Source organism: Seriola lalandi, unplaced genomic scaffold, assembly GCF_002814215.2.
Source record: "Seriola lalandi dorsalis isolate HSWRI2012SDOR001 ecotype SW California unplaced genomic scaffold, Sedor1 jcf7180002054376, whole genome shotgun sequence".
In the NCBI taxonomy this organism is placed as follows: domain Eukaryota; kingdom Metazoa; phylum Chordata; class Actinopteri; order Carangiformes; family Carangidae; genus Seriola; species Seriola lalandi.
In genome coordinates this window covers 434,628-451,663 of record NW_019524929.1, presented here as the reverse complement: position 1 = coordinate 451,663, position 17,036 = coordinate 434,628, and the positions used below count along the sequence as shown (strand labels likewise).

The following is a 17,036-nucleotide window of genomic DNA, read 5'->3' as shown; positions in this document are numbered from 1 at the left end:
TTTTCATCTACAAGAGGTGTCGGTGTGAGCTGTGTGGATGGGATAAAGAACACGTGTCTGTTTAAGGTTTTGCACTGCTACAAGTTTTGGCTCATATATACAACATTTATAGCTCCCTCCAGTAGTAAACACGAAGCCCGAGGTCATAGTTAAAAACTGGGTTTATTTACTGTACCACACCAACCCGTGAGAACTGGGTTAAAGAGAAAAAACAAACAAATAAAGCCTACAATAAACAAAATGCATGTGTGTGTGTGTATATATATATATGCATGTCCTGTATATAATTTATGTCCCCACAGCTACAACGGGCTGCATGCAGCGTGTAGCATAACACACACACACATCTTTGCAGTATAAATGAATTTCAAACAAAAACATACCTCGTATGCTGCTTATACTAAAGGGGGCTGAATTTCAATCACTTTTTTGGTCTTCTTCATGGAAATCATATCTCTTTATATAGTTGTTACTCACTTTAGCTACAGCTCACCTGTCCTGCTTCTCCAGTGCTTCAATTGCAAGGTGTGCCTTTTAATTAACTACGGTGAGGAACACCAGAGCGGCAGTGGGCAGTGCCGCCTGAAGGATCACTAACCACAGGTTGGAGGTGAACAGCAGAAGAAAAAAAACAGAACCAAAACTGACAATGTGAGGTTTGGAGATGTTTGGAGATGTTTGGAGATGCACTTTCCCTATCCATGCAGGGTTGAGTCACCGATGAGCAACTCGAGTCTTCTCACTCTTCCGTCCTTTCCTGGGTACACTTTGATAACCTTTGCCAACTACGATTGATTTCGTGGTGTAACATCATACAGAAGAACCACATCATTGACCTTTGAACTTCTGTCCGTGCTGGAGATTTAGGAGATACTCCTTCCATCGTGTCCAGAAGTTGCTGGCTAAGAGCTGAACTCGACGCCATCTCTTGCGGAGGTAAAGATCTTCCTCGACATACTTTCCAGAAGGTGGAGAGATAATCGTGGAATTCATGGTCAGGATGTGATTCGGTGTCAGCTGGAAGTTTAGCAAGCATTTTCTGGTTCTCGTTGCAGTCATCGAGTTCTTCAAGGACCTTCATCTGAGACGTGGCAGAAACTTTCCAGTCGTTGAATCTGAGTGGGTCACCACTGAATGTTATACGTTCAGGGCTGCTGTGCTGTCATCTTGCTTTGGATGTGTCAAAGCTTATGGTGGGGAGCGGTGTTGAAACAAGCTACTTTCATGTTCGGCTTCATCTTTCTCCCTCAGAGGAGGAGCGTTGATGGAGCGTTTATTTCTTCCTCTGAGCATTCACTTTGCTCATATACTTGCCGTCGTGCCTTGTCAGCCTTTAGCTTCTTAATCGTCTCCAGTCGCTCTAGTTGCCTGCGCTTGGCTTCTAGCGCTCTTTATCTCTATTCATTTTCAGCTTCCTGTTTGGCTCGTAAATAGGCAGCTTCAGCTTCCAGGCTTCGAAACTCTTCTATATTACGTTCTTCACTTGCGATACTTCTAAAGTGGCTTCATTGGCGGCAACTTCAGCAGCAGCGTCTTGTCTTTTGGAAGAGGACTGACTTGAATGTCTGGATTTGATTTTTGAGTAGCTTCGAGAATGAATGGAGGACCTGGTGCGGTGAGAGATGATACTTATCTTGATTACAGACTCCGTCCTTTTCCCACGTAGTTCTTCATCCTCTTGACCTTCACCCTTAATTGTGCTATGCAACCTCTTGCAGTCTCGACGATTGTCCTTGTCACTGCTTCACAGGTTTCTAATCTGCGATGTGTGTCATGATCAGGAATGTCAATGCTCCTTAACGCTTCATAAACAGCATTCAGATTCTCTGAGGCATTGCTTACCTGCAAAAAAAATCTAACTCTTTTTCACTTGGTTTACTTTAGTTTAGATTAAATCTAATATTGCCTTCAGCTGAGTAATTACCTCACTTACAGTAATACAACTTAAGTTTAGTGTGGCCTAAGCTTAGTTGAGTAGTTATCCCATTTTGGTATAACTCCTTACTTATATCACCACAAGCGACAATTAATCAAACAAAAATATTCACACTTAGTTAAACTTGTCTTGAACACTTATTAAGTAATAACCATTCACCTTTAAATGCACTATATTTGCAGCATACTCACCAGCAAACACAATGTCAATATCAACACAGTATCAATTTCAAATGAACTTCCTTTAGAAAAAGGTGAGTAAACAACATTAGCTTGTCATACGACAGTGACCAAAGATGCCTCAGTCTCTGGTGCAGAAGAGTAAAAGTTGGTAGTTGCAGCTGAACTCACGCTAAGGCACCTGAATCTCCCCATGGGCTGCTTCTTCTTGCACTGCTGTGTAGGTGGCTCCTCTCCTCCAGGGATCGCTGCTGACTGGCGCCCTCGAGTAGTAAACACGGAGCCCGAGGTCATAGTTATTTTCTGTACCACAGCAACCCGTGAGAACTGGGTTTAAAGAAAGAGAGAAAAAAAAAAATGCATGTATGTATGTCCTGTATACAAATGATGCCCCCCACAGCTACAACGGGCTGCATGCAGCATAACACACACATCTTTACGGTATAAATGAATTTCAGACAAAAACATACCTCATAGGCTGCTTGTACCGAACGAGGCTGAATTTCGATCACTTGTTCTTTGTCCTTCTTCATGTAAATCATATCTGTTTAAATAGTTATTATTCATTTTAGCTACAGCTGAGCTCACCTGTCCTGCTTCTCCGGTGTTTGGATGGCAAGGTGTGCCTTTTAATTAACTACCGTGCGGAACACCGGAGCGGCAGCGGCCAGTTCCGCCTCCAGTGACCACTAACCGCAGGTTGGAGGTAAACAGCAGAACAAAATAACCAGAACCAAAACTGACAATGTGAGGCAGTTACAACATTAATGCATTGTTAATGAGAGGTTCTTACTTATTGCCATGTTAGACGTGGACTGCCCAAAAGCTGGGTCTGTTTCATTTGCTCAGGGTTTCAAAGGAGGCCTTGAAATGCCTGAGTAATTTTATTTTCTGTGTTGCTTACTGTACAATTTGACATCCAAATATAACAGTGACATACAGTCGAATTGCTGTGCAGTGTTTTAACATGCAGTCAACACATTATAGTAATTTGTTGAGTGTCCAGCAGAGGTCGCTCCCTTCATAGTAATCCACCAGTTTGAGTCCAGTAAGAAGTAAATGAATCACTGTATTCATTTCAGTAATTTATTCTGAGAACCACAAGAACAGATAATAGATTACAGTGTACTTCATAGAAAATCTCCTCTATCAAACGACGTGTCTAGAGGCTTTTATTTAATATAAATAAATACAAAGGAGAAAGTTGTTAGGCAGAAGTTAGAACATCAAATCACATTCATTAATATTATGTACAAAACAAGGTGACTGTATACACAATGGAACTGAAATGCTTAGTAAGAAATATTGAGAATGACGACACTTCTATGAAGCAGCAATGCTGCCGAACATGTTCATTTTTCCTTCTGCTTCCTCAGTTTCATTAAGTGCCGTATTGTTATTTAAAAATAGCTCTTTTCATCACAGCACAGGTGTTGACCTTATATAGGCTACAATCAATATTTACATGTTAAAAGCATCATCACCATTCACGCAGTAAAGTGAACAGAGTCATGTGTGAGTGACTAATGAGTAAACTGACACAGGATTCAGATCATCAGGTTAATGATTTTTTTTCCTTTAGAAGAAACTGATCTGTCAGTTTAGCCAGCTACAGTATATTGGTGCTACATTACTGTACATGGACTTTATAATGTCATTACCCACTATGGAAAAAGGGCTGACATCCTGCCCTTTGCACAACAGTTGTGTTTTGATACAACAATGCAGACGCCATAAACTCAAAGGTCAAAAATGTGATCAAAACAGGGCAGGGAGAGGAAACATTTGCATACAGTGAGCTGTATTATATGTTAAACTTTGACATCACATCAGGTGTATCAGTACACTTAATGCATCTACATTAAAGCTGACATACACACACACTCATTCATGACACATGCATAAATATACAACTGACCCCAGTGTGTGTGCGTGCGTGCGTGTGCGTGTGTGTGTGTGTGTGTGCGTGTGTGCGTGCGTGTGTGTGTGTGTGTTTCCCTCAGGAGTGTTTGGGGTAAGTGGAAGTGTTGATGTAGTTGCAGTCCAGGAAGCTCAGCTCTGACATCCCAAACGCTCATGCGATCAGATGCGGTAGTAGAGCTGCTGTTTGGTTTCAGTCTGAAAAGGTTTGGTGGTTCTGAGCCCTTCACTCGAGAACTGTGTCACAGTCGCTTCATGACTTGATCTCGATGACTTTGATGAAAGGAAGTGGCTTGTTAGATGAGGTGGACGGCTTGATTGGTTTACTGTGGGGACAGCAGAAAGAAAACTGAGTCGTTTGTAAACTGATAACAGCATGAAATCAAGATTTGCAACATGAAAATCATTACTTTTGACCCAGTAATCGAAACAAATGCCATACTTGTTTGCAACTCATCTATGACCCTTAGGACATGGAAATTTATGGGCATTTATGGGCAAAATGAATTACCTATAGACAATCTGGGGGTTACGCTCTGATGACAGGTAGGAACTTGACCTTTGTCCGCCCAGGAAGTAGTCCATCTGGTCATGCATCTCTCGGTTCTGCACACACAGGAGTGGTCAGAGGTCAGTTCACATAACACTAGTAAGAGCAAAATTAACTTGGACAATAAACAGACAGTGGCTGCATCTCCTTCCTTTCATCATCCCTCTTCATCTGCAGAGATCAGGCAGGGTAGGATCTATTTCCTTTCTCCTGTACCACACTTCCACTTAACCCTGACCCTTCTTTCCAAAACCCACTGGAATGGAATAAGAATCAAGATAATAAGCGGCCCTCACCTCAGCCTCCAAGAATGCTACTTTCTCCTCCAGCTCTTTGATCACGCGGTCTCTCTCCTGGATCACCATGCGAGAGTTCTGGAGCTAAAGACGAGCAAACACACAGTCAAACACGAATCCTGCACAAATATGAACACGGAGACAAAGTGTTTGCTTTACTGAGTCTCACACCTGTTCAATCATGTGTCTGACTTTCCTCTGTTGGCTTTTCAGCATGTCATCCAGATGGTGGATCTTTTCTTTGAGGATAGCCACCTCCCTCTCCAGCTGTTCAGCCCTAAAACAATCCGCACAGACATTTACTATATAGCATGCAGTTTGATTGGCAATTATTTTATAAGATTATTGATTTGTGAGTGTGAATGTATGTTAGCTGACCTCTGGTCCCCTTTCTGGCCCTCCTCTCTGATCTTGCGCAGCTCGCGGAGCTCCTCCTCACGGCTGCGGATTGCCTCACGCAGGGTGGCGCTCTCATGCTCCATCCCTCCCAGCAACCTCTGGAGCTCATCGATGCGCTTGTCTTTCCTCTCACTGGCTTCTTCTGTGGTCTTCAACTTCTCCTCCTGGTCGCTCAGACAGTCTCTCAGCCTGTTGCCTTCAGCCTGGAGGAGACAGGGTATTTAGTTTGTTTAAAATATGGCTTTGGCACGAGCGAAAAGCGGTTTACATTACTTGAAGTGATACATACTGAATGTCAAAATAATTGTGTATCTTACCTGCAGCCTCTCCTTCTCCTCTTGGTGTTTCTTCTCAGCCTCCTGCAGCTGTGCATACAAGCGCTTACTGACTTCCCTCAGTTTGGTTCTCTCGGCCTCATCATCTGCATCCTACAGAGAAAGAATGAAGTTTTTAGCCATACGAAATATAAATAGCTACAGACACACTTTTATGATGGTGTAAATATTCATTTATTTTGTTCAGGCAAAGTGGGTTTGGCTGTCATAAAGAAAACAGGTGTGCCAGCGTGCGTCACTGGAGCAGTTGGATTATGACTCGTGTTTTCCTTCCTATTTCTGCAACACTTCTGTCAGTAAGCCACGGCATGAGTCACAGATAAATGCCATAAATGGTGCAAAAACAAAACAAACACTAAACACATTGCCGTCAGTATTATTGTGCTTGTGCAAAACATCGCTGACATGCAAATAGTAGTGGCTCCTAAAAGTGCACGGCTCAAAGACAGAAACAAAACTATTAAAGGATGAAGCATTTGTGGAATGCTGGGAACAATGAGGAAGGCCTGAACACAATAACAGATGCAGGCAGAGGAACAGTGTGTGCTGGAACAGCCCTCTCACACATTTTCATACACCCCAGGGGCACTTTAAGCATATCACTCTCTGGCTGTCGTTTTAATCCTCTCTTTTACCTTATATCATATCTCTGCTTGGGTCTCTGTTTAACTTTACACCTCCTTTCTACCTCTCTCTGCCTCTGGGAGGTGAGTGAATTATAGGAATCGCACAAAACACACACATTGTCTAGAGGACAAAAAACACACATACCGGACTGAGGCTATGATACGCGAGATTCGATACGTGCATCGCTCCGACGTACTGACTCGCACATATTGTGTATATACAACCTTGAATAGAGGTTTCACGTCAGAGATCTGCTCACCTGTCCGTCAGCTTTAGCTCCTCCCTTTGGGGCAGGTGAGACGCTCTTTCTGAAGGGAACACCGACTTTCCACCCGTTTGTGTGCGGCTGGAGAAAAAGGAGAAAAGGAGTGAGTGAGCAAGGAAAGAGTGAAAGACCGAGATGAGAGAGGGAGAGGAAATGCCATCAAGCACACAGGAAGGATGTAAGGTTAACAATGGTAACGCCACCACACAGCAGCTCAAAAATAGACCTACCTTGCTTTTGGCCGCCATCTGCTCCCTCAGTGTTTTCAGGCAATACCTCACCTGAGTGAAACACAGATATTATAGTGAGTTACTGAGATGTTATCACTGGTTTTTTTTTTTAGAAAGTCAGGCTCTACCAAACGATCAAAAGAAGACTTTAATCATCAACAGAGAGAAAATAAGAGCAGAAGAGACAGGGACATGAGGGCAAAATTTACATGATCCAAACATGCAAATTCTTATATAATCAAGGACTTAACAGACTGTAGAATTACTGTGTGTTTGCACGTTACTGAGAAACTCAGAGTTAGATACTATCCAGAGACTGACCTCCTGTATCTGTGAAACTTCGTCTGACAGCATCTTCAGGCTCTGCTGGTGTTTCTGCTGCTCTTGTCTGCGGGCCTCCAGATACACCTGGAACAGGGGAGAGACATGGATGCTAAACACCGGCATAACCATAAAAAGTAATCCTTATTATTCACCATTTATATCTTTAAAAGCATAACAACTGGTCGGTCACACTCACCTTGATAACTTCGACCTGCTCCTCTGTGGATTTGACCGGTTCGGAGGTCAGGACCGTTCTGTCGTTGGACGGCTGCACCAGTGCAAACGCTCGTCCGACGGGCTGGAGATCGGACAGCAGAGAGTTAAAAATGTGGCGTGGGCTGTGTTGTGTGAGCATGAGTTAGATGACTGTGATACATTTCCAAACTTCCTAAGCAAATGTGAACATGATTGACGTCAGTGTGCTTTGCCCACTCTTGGACAGGAGCTGGATCATGTTTGTGATCAATATTGCAACACGGGATTTGGAAGAACTGCCAGGAGTACATCTTTTCCACAAGCTTTATGACATGTCTGTTGGGAATGTCTGAATGATGCAATTAAACCAATTACTTGCAAAATTGAATTCTTTCAGAATAAACTGCTTCTTTCAGTCGTGTCCTCAGCAAATTATTCCTGCGTGTGACTGACAGTGAGCCTCTATAATCAGGGGACAGAAACATTTAGCCATAATCACCGTGGAGACTAACCCATAAACATCTGGTGCTCCATGGGAGTGGTAAACAGACTTGGTCAAACCCATAAGCAGAGAGAGTGAGGGAGGGACACACAGAAGATGGTGGGGAGACGTTATGTAACTTCACAGCTCTGGTGGTCCCTTCTTTTTTTTTACGTAACCTTGGCGCTGGTTCTGGTAGAACAATGGTTGTCTTGAGATGTTTTGAGTTTGTGGAAACCACGCTAATGAAAAGCTGATGGCAGCTATGGCATGTTTACAAGCCTTTGGCGCCTCTGTACAGTTTATGCGTAGGAATGTGGCGTGATTGACGTCTGAATGTATGGTAGCTCTGCGCAGATTTGTCATGACAAGATTAATTGTCTGAACTTTGAGATCCAAATACGGCTTGAACGACAGAACCTTCACATCTAATGAAAATACTGCTACATTTTTTTTCTCATCAAATAAACTGAAGATTATTTCCCTGCCTGTCTTTAAACATACAACACAGTATATCCATAAAACATTTAATATTAATCAATTTAATATAATAGCATATTATTTTAAATCCAAACCCTTAAGTATCCAAATCATATATTTAAACTACCCTGATAAATCTTATTCTATGTAACTTTCCGATACATCTCTCCTCAATCTCCTACTGCTCTCATGTCCAGGTCTAATCTTTGCTCTGGTGTTACAGTCCTGGGTTTAACCTAAGTTATCAGGTGCAGGAAGTTCTTACCTTGTCCCTGTGCTGCTCTGTGCTCCGAACTGCCTGGCTCTGGTCGTGCAGTGTGAGTCGCAGTCGCCTGCACCCCTCCTGAAAAGGGCAACGAAGAGAAGATGAAGAGAATCCACAAAGAGACCGTTATGTGATGGAGAGACTGATTGGGGACTATTTTGAGGAGGAGAGGGGTGGAAAGAAAAAAAAAAGAGGAGGAGAGACTGAGTCATACTCACTGAATGAAACAGAGAAGGAGGGAGAGAGGGGGCAGCAGCCAGTGAGAGAGAGGGGTACAAGCGTCAGAGAGAAAGCAAAAGTTTTTCACAGCTGCACAGAGACAGATTGTTTGATTTAAATTGTGTGCTATGGACGTCACTGGGACTTAGGCGGAAACCCTCCAGACGCTCGCAGCCAATTGCAAGCGGAGGCCGGATTTCTGGGAAAGTGGGCAGAAAATGTAATATCAAGAAAGACTGAACATTTCCATGGCAACAAAACCTCACAGTAGCCATAAACTATCTGGCGTGCTCACAATATAAGAAGGAGGGGTGAGTCGGAGACAGAACAATACACAGATGCAAGACTCGGCGAAAAGCGGAGAGCGAGAGCAACGCACACAAACCTGCAAACTTTTTTCTTTTGGCCACTTTAACAGGAAAAGTCTTGAGCGAGATGTGACTGGGTGTGTGTCTCCAACCGCAGGGAAGCCCCTTTTAAGTGATAACCAGTGAGTGTGTGCGCAAGGATAAGCATGCGGATATGAGGGAGGAGGTCAAAAGAATTATATAACTCATTCCAGCCAACACAAATTGTTCTGTTTATTTTCCCGTGTATTCACTGAGTCCTCATGGTGTTTAGTTAATGTCATCTCTCAGACACGAAACAGGCAAAAAGCAAATGCCTGCAATGTTCTGCTGTGGTTAAATACTGTGAACCCAAACAAATGCACGCACACAACCAATTACAGAAGAGTGTGTGCGTGCAAACACACACTATCAGATTAATTGGTGATAAATTATATTGCTTAATTTGTTAATAAGCAACAAGTCTGGTAGAAGATAACAGAGTAATGCGTGGAATTTGACTTACAAGGTGTGTGATTGAGTGAGTGCGCATGTGTCATCATTTGTTTGTCCCTATCAAGCCTTTCGTACAGTTACACATTATTTCCTTGTTTTCTTTGGGTAAATAGCCACAGGTACTTCCTGTTATCTTGCATCTCATGTTTAGAAATGTTTTGGCATTTCACTTCAAAGTCCATTTCGTAGCTGTTGTGGAATTACTAATACATTTTTATATTTAAAAACAACATAAAAACAACAATATGAACAAAAGCTCCAGAACACCTACTAAATGGACGTTGAGGTGAGACACCAAAACAATCTCTTTGACAGTCTAAGTGAGAATGTTTTGTCAACTGCTAATTCCCAAAATCAATAATTAACTTTTAAACTCAATTGTTTTAAAAAAAAAAAAGCTGGTATCTGACTGCCCTGGCCTTGCTGTTAGCCAGACAGGGGAAATGAACTGGGTTGTGTTGTGTAATACCATGACAAGGACATTATAAAGGAAAAACTATGAGTTTTATAGACATCAAAAGGCCTATATGATTGGCTGGTTATCTATTCAGGAAGTACAGTAATGGAAGAGAGAGCAGAGAAGGAACAGACGGGACTGAAACACACAGGAGAGATAAGAAAAAAAAGTGACCATGCAGTATGAACAATGTTAAAGGGACAGGAAATAGCTTAATATTTGGGGTGGGGGTCCAACTATGACAAAGAAGTCAGAGAAACAAAAGCAAAAAAAAATTCCCCTCTTGCTCAACATGCTTTCCTCTCAGATTACAGACACCTGAAAGCTCTAACAGGGCACAGCGATTAGGGGAAGAAGAGAGAGGAGGGGGAGAGAAAAGGGGAACAGTTGGAGGTTTGTTAAGAAGGAATCCATCATTATACAACTTCTCTGGCCCTTCGTAGTCAGACAAAGACACTGGCTAATCCTTGCTCAGGCATCAACTATTTACACGCTAGTCTCCCTGTCTGTTTTCTCTTTTATATTCACACACACACACAAATACCACCTTCAAAGCCAACCTGTAATACTAGACTTGCTGGGAACAAGCACAAAGGGAGCAGTTGGATGTGCTCATGGACAGGGACGCATGCACGCACTCGTACACCACCACTCACACGCGGGAAACACACACACACACATGCACACAGTTACTCAAAGTACACACTACCTTTATAACTGGGCAGAAACCTGAAACTAAGCACACACACACACACACACACACACACACACACACACACACACACACACACAGACACACTGCGTCCACACTGCTAGGTGCACCGACAATGGGCACAAAAGATCACGGGGTACGGCCCAGCTGAGAGGCTTAAAGGGTATGAAGACGCTTTTGTTTTGGACTTTGGCATCAGGATGCCTGTAAATCATCTGCGTTAAATTATCTTAGGGGCGAGAATGCCACTGATAAACAACCAGAGCTGCTGAATCCGGAACAAGAGAAAAAAAGTCCCTAAGAGCTATGCTACTTGATTTCTCAGATTTCAGGTAGCAGCAGCAGCGGCAAGTAACATGGCCATAAATAGTCAAATAAAAAAAAATCCTCCTGTGCCTCCTTGTGTAGTGCCTGCATTCCACAAAAAGATTCCTCAAGAGAGTGTGTGTGTGTGCACTTCACCATCCATTAAATCACTCCGTCCCTCTCATGCACTGCTTTCCCAACTACCTGCTGCACAGATGTCGCTTTTATCTTTTGTCCAACTGCGTTATGGACCTCGGCCTGTGAGGCGGCAACGCAGGCGCTAAGGCTGAAGGTATCGTTTCAAATTCTTTCGATAACAGCACCCTTACAATACCCAACAAGTTTCTTTGCCTTACTTATATCAGGAATAAGGAAAATAAACATTTGACCTGACCTGCCAAACTCCTAAATACATCCATGTTTAAAGTCTTCAACAGAAGCAGCAGAACAGGAACTATGCCCAAATTAAACTTCGGAGTTGTCACTTGTATGAGGAAATATTTGAGCAAAGAAACAAGAATCTGAACATTCAGCGCCAACCTTCAACACCTGGCAACTAATGTAACTTTATTCTATGGACACAATTGGGCCACTGATGTTCAATACCCAACCTTAGCAGGTTTAAGAAAGCTGCAGTGGATCAATCAATCAAGAGAAAACTACATTTTTTTTATAATCTTTTAGCCGATTTATTTATTTTTTCAAGCAGCAATGCAAAACATTCGTAGGTTCCAGTTTCTCAAATGTGAGGATTTGCTGTTTTCTTTGTCACATATGACCATAAACTTTAAATGCACTGTTGTTTAGACAAAACAAGAAATGGTAAAATGTTCCCTTGGGTTCAGGGAAATTGTGACAGGCATTTTTTAACATTATAGACTAATATCAATCAGTTGATAGAGAAAATAATTAGCAAATGAACTGATAAAAATAATTGTTAGATGCAGCCCTAGTTTTAATTATGCTCTCTTTTGGGATTAAATCCTTTAGCATTTGCAGATTTTTTATTTCCCAGGTTAGTGAAGGGTCTTATTGTCTGACCTCCACTCAGTCAACAGTCTGCATAAACTAAAGGGTTAAAGGTTGTGTAAGTTTTAACGGGACGAGACGAGCTGAGGTGTGAAGTGAAGTGTTGGCTGGTTTGCGTGTCTATTGCCATCGTGTGAGAACGTGAATATATATATCTCATAAAGTGAGAGCTGCCTCCACAGTTTGAATTCCTACAACCATTTTACTGCTTTTTTTCCCCCCTGCTCTCTGTGGAGTGTGAACCAGGTGCTGAAGCATGCGCCAGTCGCTCCTCTACATAGATGGATATATATGTCATGTCTGGCTGATTCCCAGCCAGTGATGTCACACGCGCCTGACTGAGACTATGATGCGGATGAGGAAAGACAGAGGGAATGTGCTGAGTCCCTCAATGCAGGGAAACTAAACGTCTGGAGGGATAATTGTGGCATTATTTAAAAAAGTGCAGAAAAAAAAATCTTGTCACTGCTCTGGGTTTTTAGGGAGGAGAAACTGTGCCACAGGTTTTCAAAACATTTACAATGATAGCTACAACAATAGCTACAGGAATAATAGCACATGTTGTTTCAGAGCCAGTACTGGTTGTTCCTCCTGTTTTATTTCATGAAATCCAGTAAACGCACTTATCAACAGAACAACAAAACAAGCACTGAAGGCCTCTCTGCTACATCAGGCTCAGCTCGTCTCCACATGTATCCTTATAGAGCTGATAAACGGTAAGGGCGTTGTTTTTATGAATAACCTTTCAGTCCTGCACAGTCATTATGGTATGTTACATACAGTATAAAGGTGAAACACTTTGTCTGCTTTATTTAGATAACCTGAATAACCTTAACAGATATGTAAATACTGTAGGTGGGTGACTATTTGACTACAGGATTCGACTTTGATAAAGGTGAATTTGTGTTCTGTCTGATGATGATGCAAATGTACTATCAGTCACATGCTAAAATGTCATGTATGATAGATTAAAGAGAAACTGAGCCAATATGGAATTTCTTATATTGCTTCACGACACATTTCTCAACACAATTAATCAGTTCATTAGAGGTGTGCCCTTTGTACCCTCCGACCTTTCTGTCAGTTACACAACAGAAAATGATATTTAAGTCTAGACCATTGAGAAAACTGTATAATCTGCTCAGATTTGATTTAACATAATTGTGGTTGGAAGTGTTCCCTGTGGAAGCCTTCATTAAATAACATTATCTGATATGAGCTCAGTGGATTGGTTTGCTGCTGGCAGGTACTGAGCTCAGCAGGAGACTCCTGATAAGGGGAAAGTGTCATGTTGCTCTGCAAACTCATAAACCACAGCGCAGGTTAAGAGTTTGCTTTTTCAGGTGAGGTCAATGATTAAGCCATTACTGCCACTGACAGGGGATGAAACCCCTGTTGTACGTGACATGGGCAGCTGAGTTGCTAAGCAATCATTTATCAGTATCCAGCAGCAAAGCACATGCTGCAAACGGAGCAAGTGTACTGTTTAATCCTGTTTCACAAAACTTTACATGCACAGGTGGTGCACATACTGCACAGGCAAAGCTTTTACAGGTCCTGTAACTGTCTGTCACAACTGCAACTGTAAGCCTGTAAATGATGTGGGCAGAAGGCGCCTGTGACAGGCACAGATGTTATTGGGACTAATTCTGAGCTGCTGTCTTTATGTGTGTGTTGGGACTTTGGGTGGTGGGGGTGTTAATACTTTAATTACTACAAGGCCAGAGACTTAACAGTAAATACACCACTTAAAGAGCAGATGAAGAAACCAAGCCTTAAGATCTGTGACAGAATCACAACATCACACAGTCTTTAAATCCAGTCCACAATACTGAGCAACAATGTGAAGAAATATGAAAAAATCCCCAAAGTCTGAAAATTGAAACTGAAAATAAGTTCAACTGAAAAATGACCAACAGATCCAGAGCGGGCAAAACTTAAGACTGAAGAATATGTTTTTACCTCTTCTGGTTGATAACAAGATTCATAATGAGCTTATTTTTTTACACAGAAATACACGTAAAGCAGCTTTTGCCAACATCACTAAACAAAGGTAAGAAGTTTGACAAAAATGTAACTTACCCCATAGTCTTGATTCCTGATGTCCTCAACTGTGCACAGACTTCTCGTCATTCCGTTCATCTTTGATGTGAATATAATAAATACTTCGCAAACAAACAAATGAATAAATAAATAAATAAAAGCGAACTATGTCACGCTTCCTCCGTTAGAAGTTCCCGGCGTCTGTCTGCTCACCGTCCACAGTAGCTGCTGCTGTTATCCGTCTCCGTCACTTCTCTCGTAACGTCACCGTGGGAGTGGACGACAAAAAAAAACCCAGCGACCCGCCCACAGAGACCGAAACAGCCAAATAGGGAACTGGGGAAATAGGGAATAGCTGTGAGGGGAGGGTCAGCAGGAGCCGCTGCTGGAGGTACCTGTTCCTCACGGCGGGAATAACAACCTCCAGGAAACTACACATGACGGGTATCACATGATAGTGGTGTGCGATATGTCAGGTAGAAAAATGCTCAGGAGGTGAATATGAGATGTCGAATAAGTGAATCTGGTCATCCCTAGCTGGATTATTAAGGGTTAACTGCAGCTAAATGTTGCCCAGTGATCTGCACTACTCAGTTTACCAATAAATTATTAATTGAAAAACGTTAAACCTCTGACTGAGCCTGTTTAAGAAGTGTCTCTTAGGATTACAAGGCAATGGAAAGCGAGGTATTAAAGTCAATGATTTAAGTGTTTTCATAGATATAAGTTATTTTTTAATATGGGTTTCTCATGATATATAATTACAAATTTAATAATTTCTGTTTATTTATTTTGCATTTTATTAACCAATCACACATAGGCTACATTGCTGTTGTTTTTGCATATGTTTTCTGAAGTTGCTAGTGTGTGTTGGTCTTCATTATTTTCCATACAGTATCCAAATTAGTTTGCAAACACTAAGTAATCCACCACATGACCAAACATCATGCTACTCTTGGTTTTTTTTTTGTCAAAGTTGCCTTATTGTGTTGTGGTTAATACAGCACAGACCTTTCAGTTCAGTCTGTACTACAGATATGTCACCACAAATGAACAAAGTAACTTTGATAAGGGAAAAAAATGCAGACTTGCTCACAGAGTCAAGTTTATTTTTTTTTAATTATTTGAAAAATTATAAATTTGTGCAAGTTGATTTTATATACCATATGAAAATGAAGGGAGACCAGTTGTTAAATAAGGGGAAAAAATTCATTAAAATACTTTAAAGCTTACTTACTACTTTTAAAACTTTGTCATGTGCTCAGAAAATGATTAACTGCAGTGAAAAACGTGTGGATAGTTTATTTAGAATTTTCCTCACATCATTATGAACAACAGAGGTCACAGGGTTCACAGAGGTTATACGACACACAAAAGGAACAAAATGACCATGTGACCAGTGAAAGAGTGAGCATTCCTCTGCTGGCATTTGGCTGATACAAGCAGCAGCTGATCCAGGCCGGCACAGACCTCTAACTGGATAAAGACTTTAATGGCATTAATGGCTGTTGAGGAGCAAACAACAGCTCACGGAGGCACACAAGGGATGATGCTAAGTGAATTTGAAAAATACAAGCCCACACAGAAACAAACACGGACACAGGAAGAACAACTGTTGCCATCTTACATTCATCAGATGTGAATGAAAGTCGTGAATGTCAAGTAAATGTTTTCAGATCACTCTTTACCGCAATGACTTCATCACCATGGATGTTCTTACCTTATATCAGTGGGTGTTATTTTTTGAATGGTTGACTTATTATTTGGAATGAAGCTCTCCCACAAGCACCGAACACTAACAAACACACCTAAACCTTATCACAGTGCGCAGTGTGTCATCATGTGTCCCACGTACTAATCCATAATATGAACCATAATTATGTGTTTACCTCACACACACTCAGACAGACTGATCCAGAGATCAGACTGTTATGAGAGGTCCGCATGTTTACATACGTCCACGTCTGAGACTATGGAGTGAGTCACAGTCCCGCCGCTCACGATCACTCCCACTCTGCCTCTTCCGATGTGACTTTCATGGTCTTCGCGAGGAAATCCAAAGAAGACATCCACAGGGTGATCGTCACTGGTTTTCAGAACCACAAGAATCTGTAAAAGTGTCCATATGGAAGTGAATATGAAAAACAAGTCAGCAATGATTTGTAGAATACCACAAGAGGAAGAACCATTAGAGAGGAAAAAAAACTGTAAAGATGGAAATTTCAATCATTTACCAGAAGATCACGAACAACACTGTCTTGGCAGTTAAAAGTCGAAATTAAGAAATTAAAAAGATTTTTAAAAATTGTTGTCTGAGGAGGACCACTGAGAGGTTGGTGATCCAATTAGATGACGTGAACAAAAGCACATTAAACTGACCCATAAACAGGAAAAGACAGACAAAGGTCACGTATTGCTTTTGTGGGAACAAATGGTCAAGGGTTAAAAGTGCAGTACTGTGACACAGAGTCAGTGTGCTGTGATGCAATGACAACACTTTCTGAAAAACAATGATGACACTATAACTGTAGTCACATATTCAAGTTTAATGGCCAATGGTCATTTTTCCATCATTTCCACTCCCTTATTATCGTCACAGCCCTACCTGTCACTGAGGCCCTGTCCTTGGATTGTTTTCTTTAGAGGTTGCAGCAGCTTGGAGGGAGATTTCACATTCTGTAGTATATAAGTCCAACATGATTTAGTATTACACCAGAACATCATAGAACAGACAGAAAACTGGAACACTTGATTTCACAGGTCTGTAATTATCCAGGAAAGTTTCCAGGAAAAAAATAATGTAATTTGGTACTAATTTTATCAAAACACAACATTTTTCAGGGACTTATTTTACATAGAGTTTAGTCAGTTGAGTTTAGGAGCAGTTGTTGACAGCTGTGTAAGAACTGCTCCTTTGAAGTAAATTTTGCACAAAAATAATATAAA

At 41.6% G+C, this 17,036-nt stretch overlaps 1 protein-coding gene across 1 annotated transcript; it reads right to left on the bottom strand.

Annotated features, from left to right (window-relative positions):
• Positions 1-3,187: 3,187 nt before the first annotated feature.
• Positions 3,188-14,328, bottom strand: tuft1a (tuftelin 1a). Its single transcript, XM_023408925.2, has 12 exons — positions 14,130-14,328; positions 8,483-8,560; positions 7,258-7,359; positions 7,059-7,145; positions 6,738-6,788; positions 6,502-6,588; positions 5,598-5,708; positions 5,260-5,483; positions 5,053-5,158; positions 4,882-4,965; positions 4,547-4,641; positions 3,188-4,361 (listed from the first exon to the last, which is right to left on the bottom strand). The coding sequence occupies exons 1-12, from the start codon at positions 14,187-14,189 to the stop codon at positions 4,289-4,291; spliced, it is 1,158 nt and encodes a 385-aa protein (XP_023264693.1). The 5' UTR covers positions 14,190-14,328; the 3' UTR covers positions 3,188-4,288.
• Between the last annotated feature and the right edge of the window lie 2,708 nt (positions 14,329-17,036).

Excerpts from the sequence above, each read along its gene's own strand:
- tuft1a (XM_023408925.2), bottom strand. The coding sequence starts at position 14,189 with ATGAACGGAATGACGAGAAGTCTGTGCACAGTTGAGGACATCAGGAAT. Across the intron at positions 4,966-5,052 it reads TCAGACACATGATTGAACAG|CTCCAGAACTCTCGCATGGT; the intron begins GTGTGAGACTCA and ends GCTCGTCTTTAG. Across the intron at positions 4,362-4,546 it reads AACCCCCAGATTGTCTATAG|TAAACCAATCAAGCCGTCCA; the intron begins GTAATTCATTTT and ends CTGTCCCCACAG.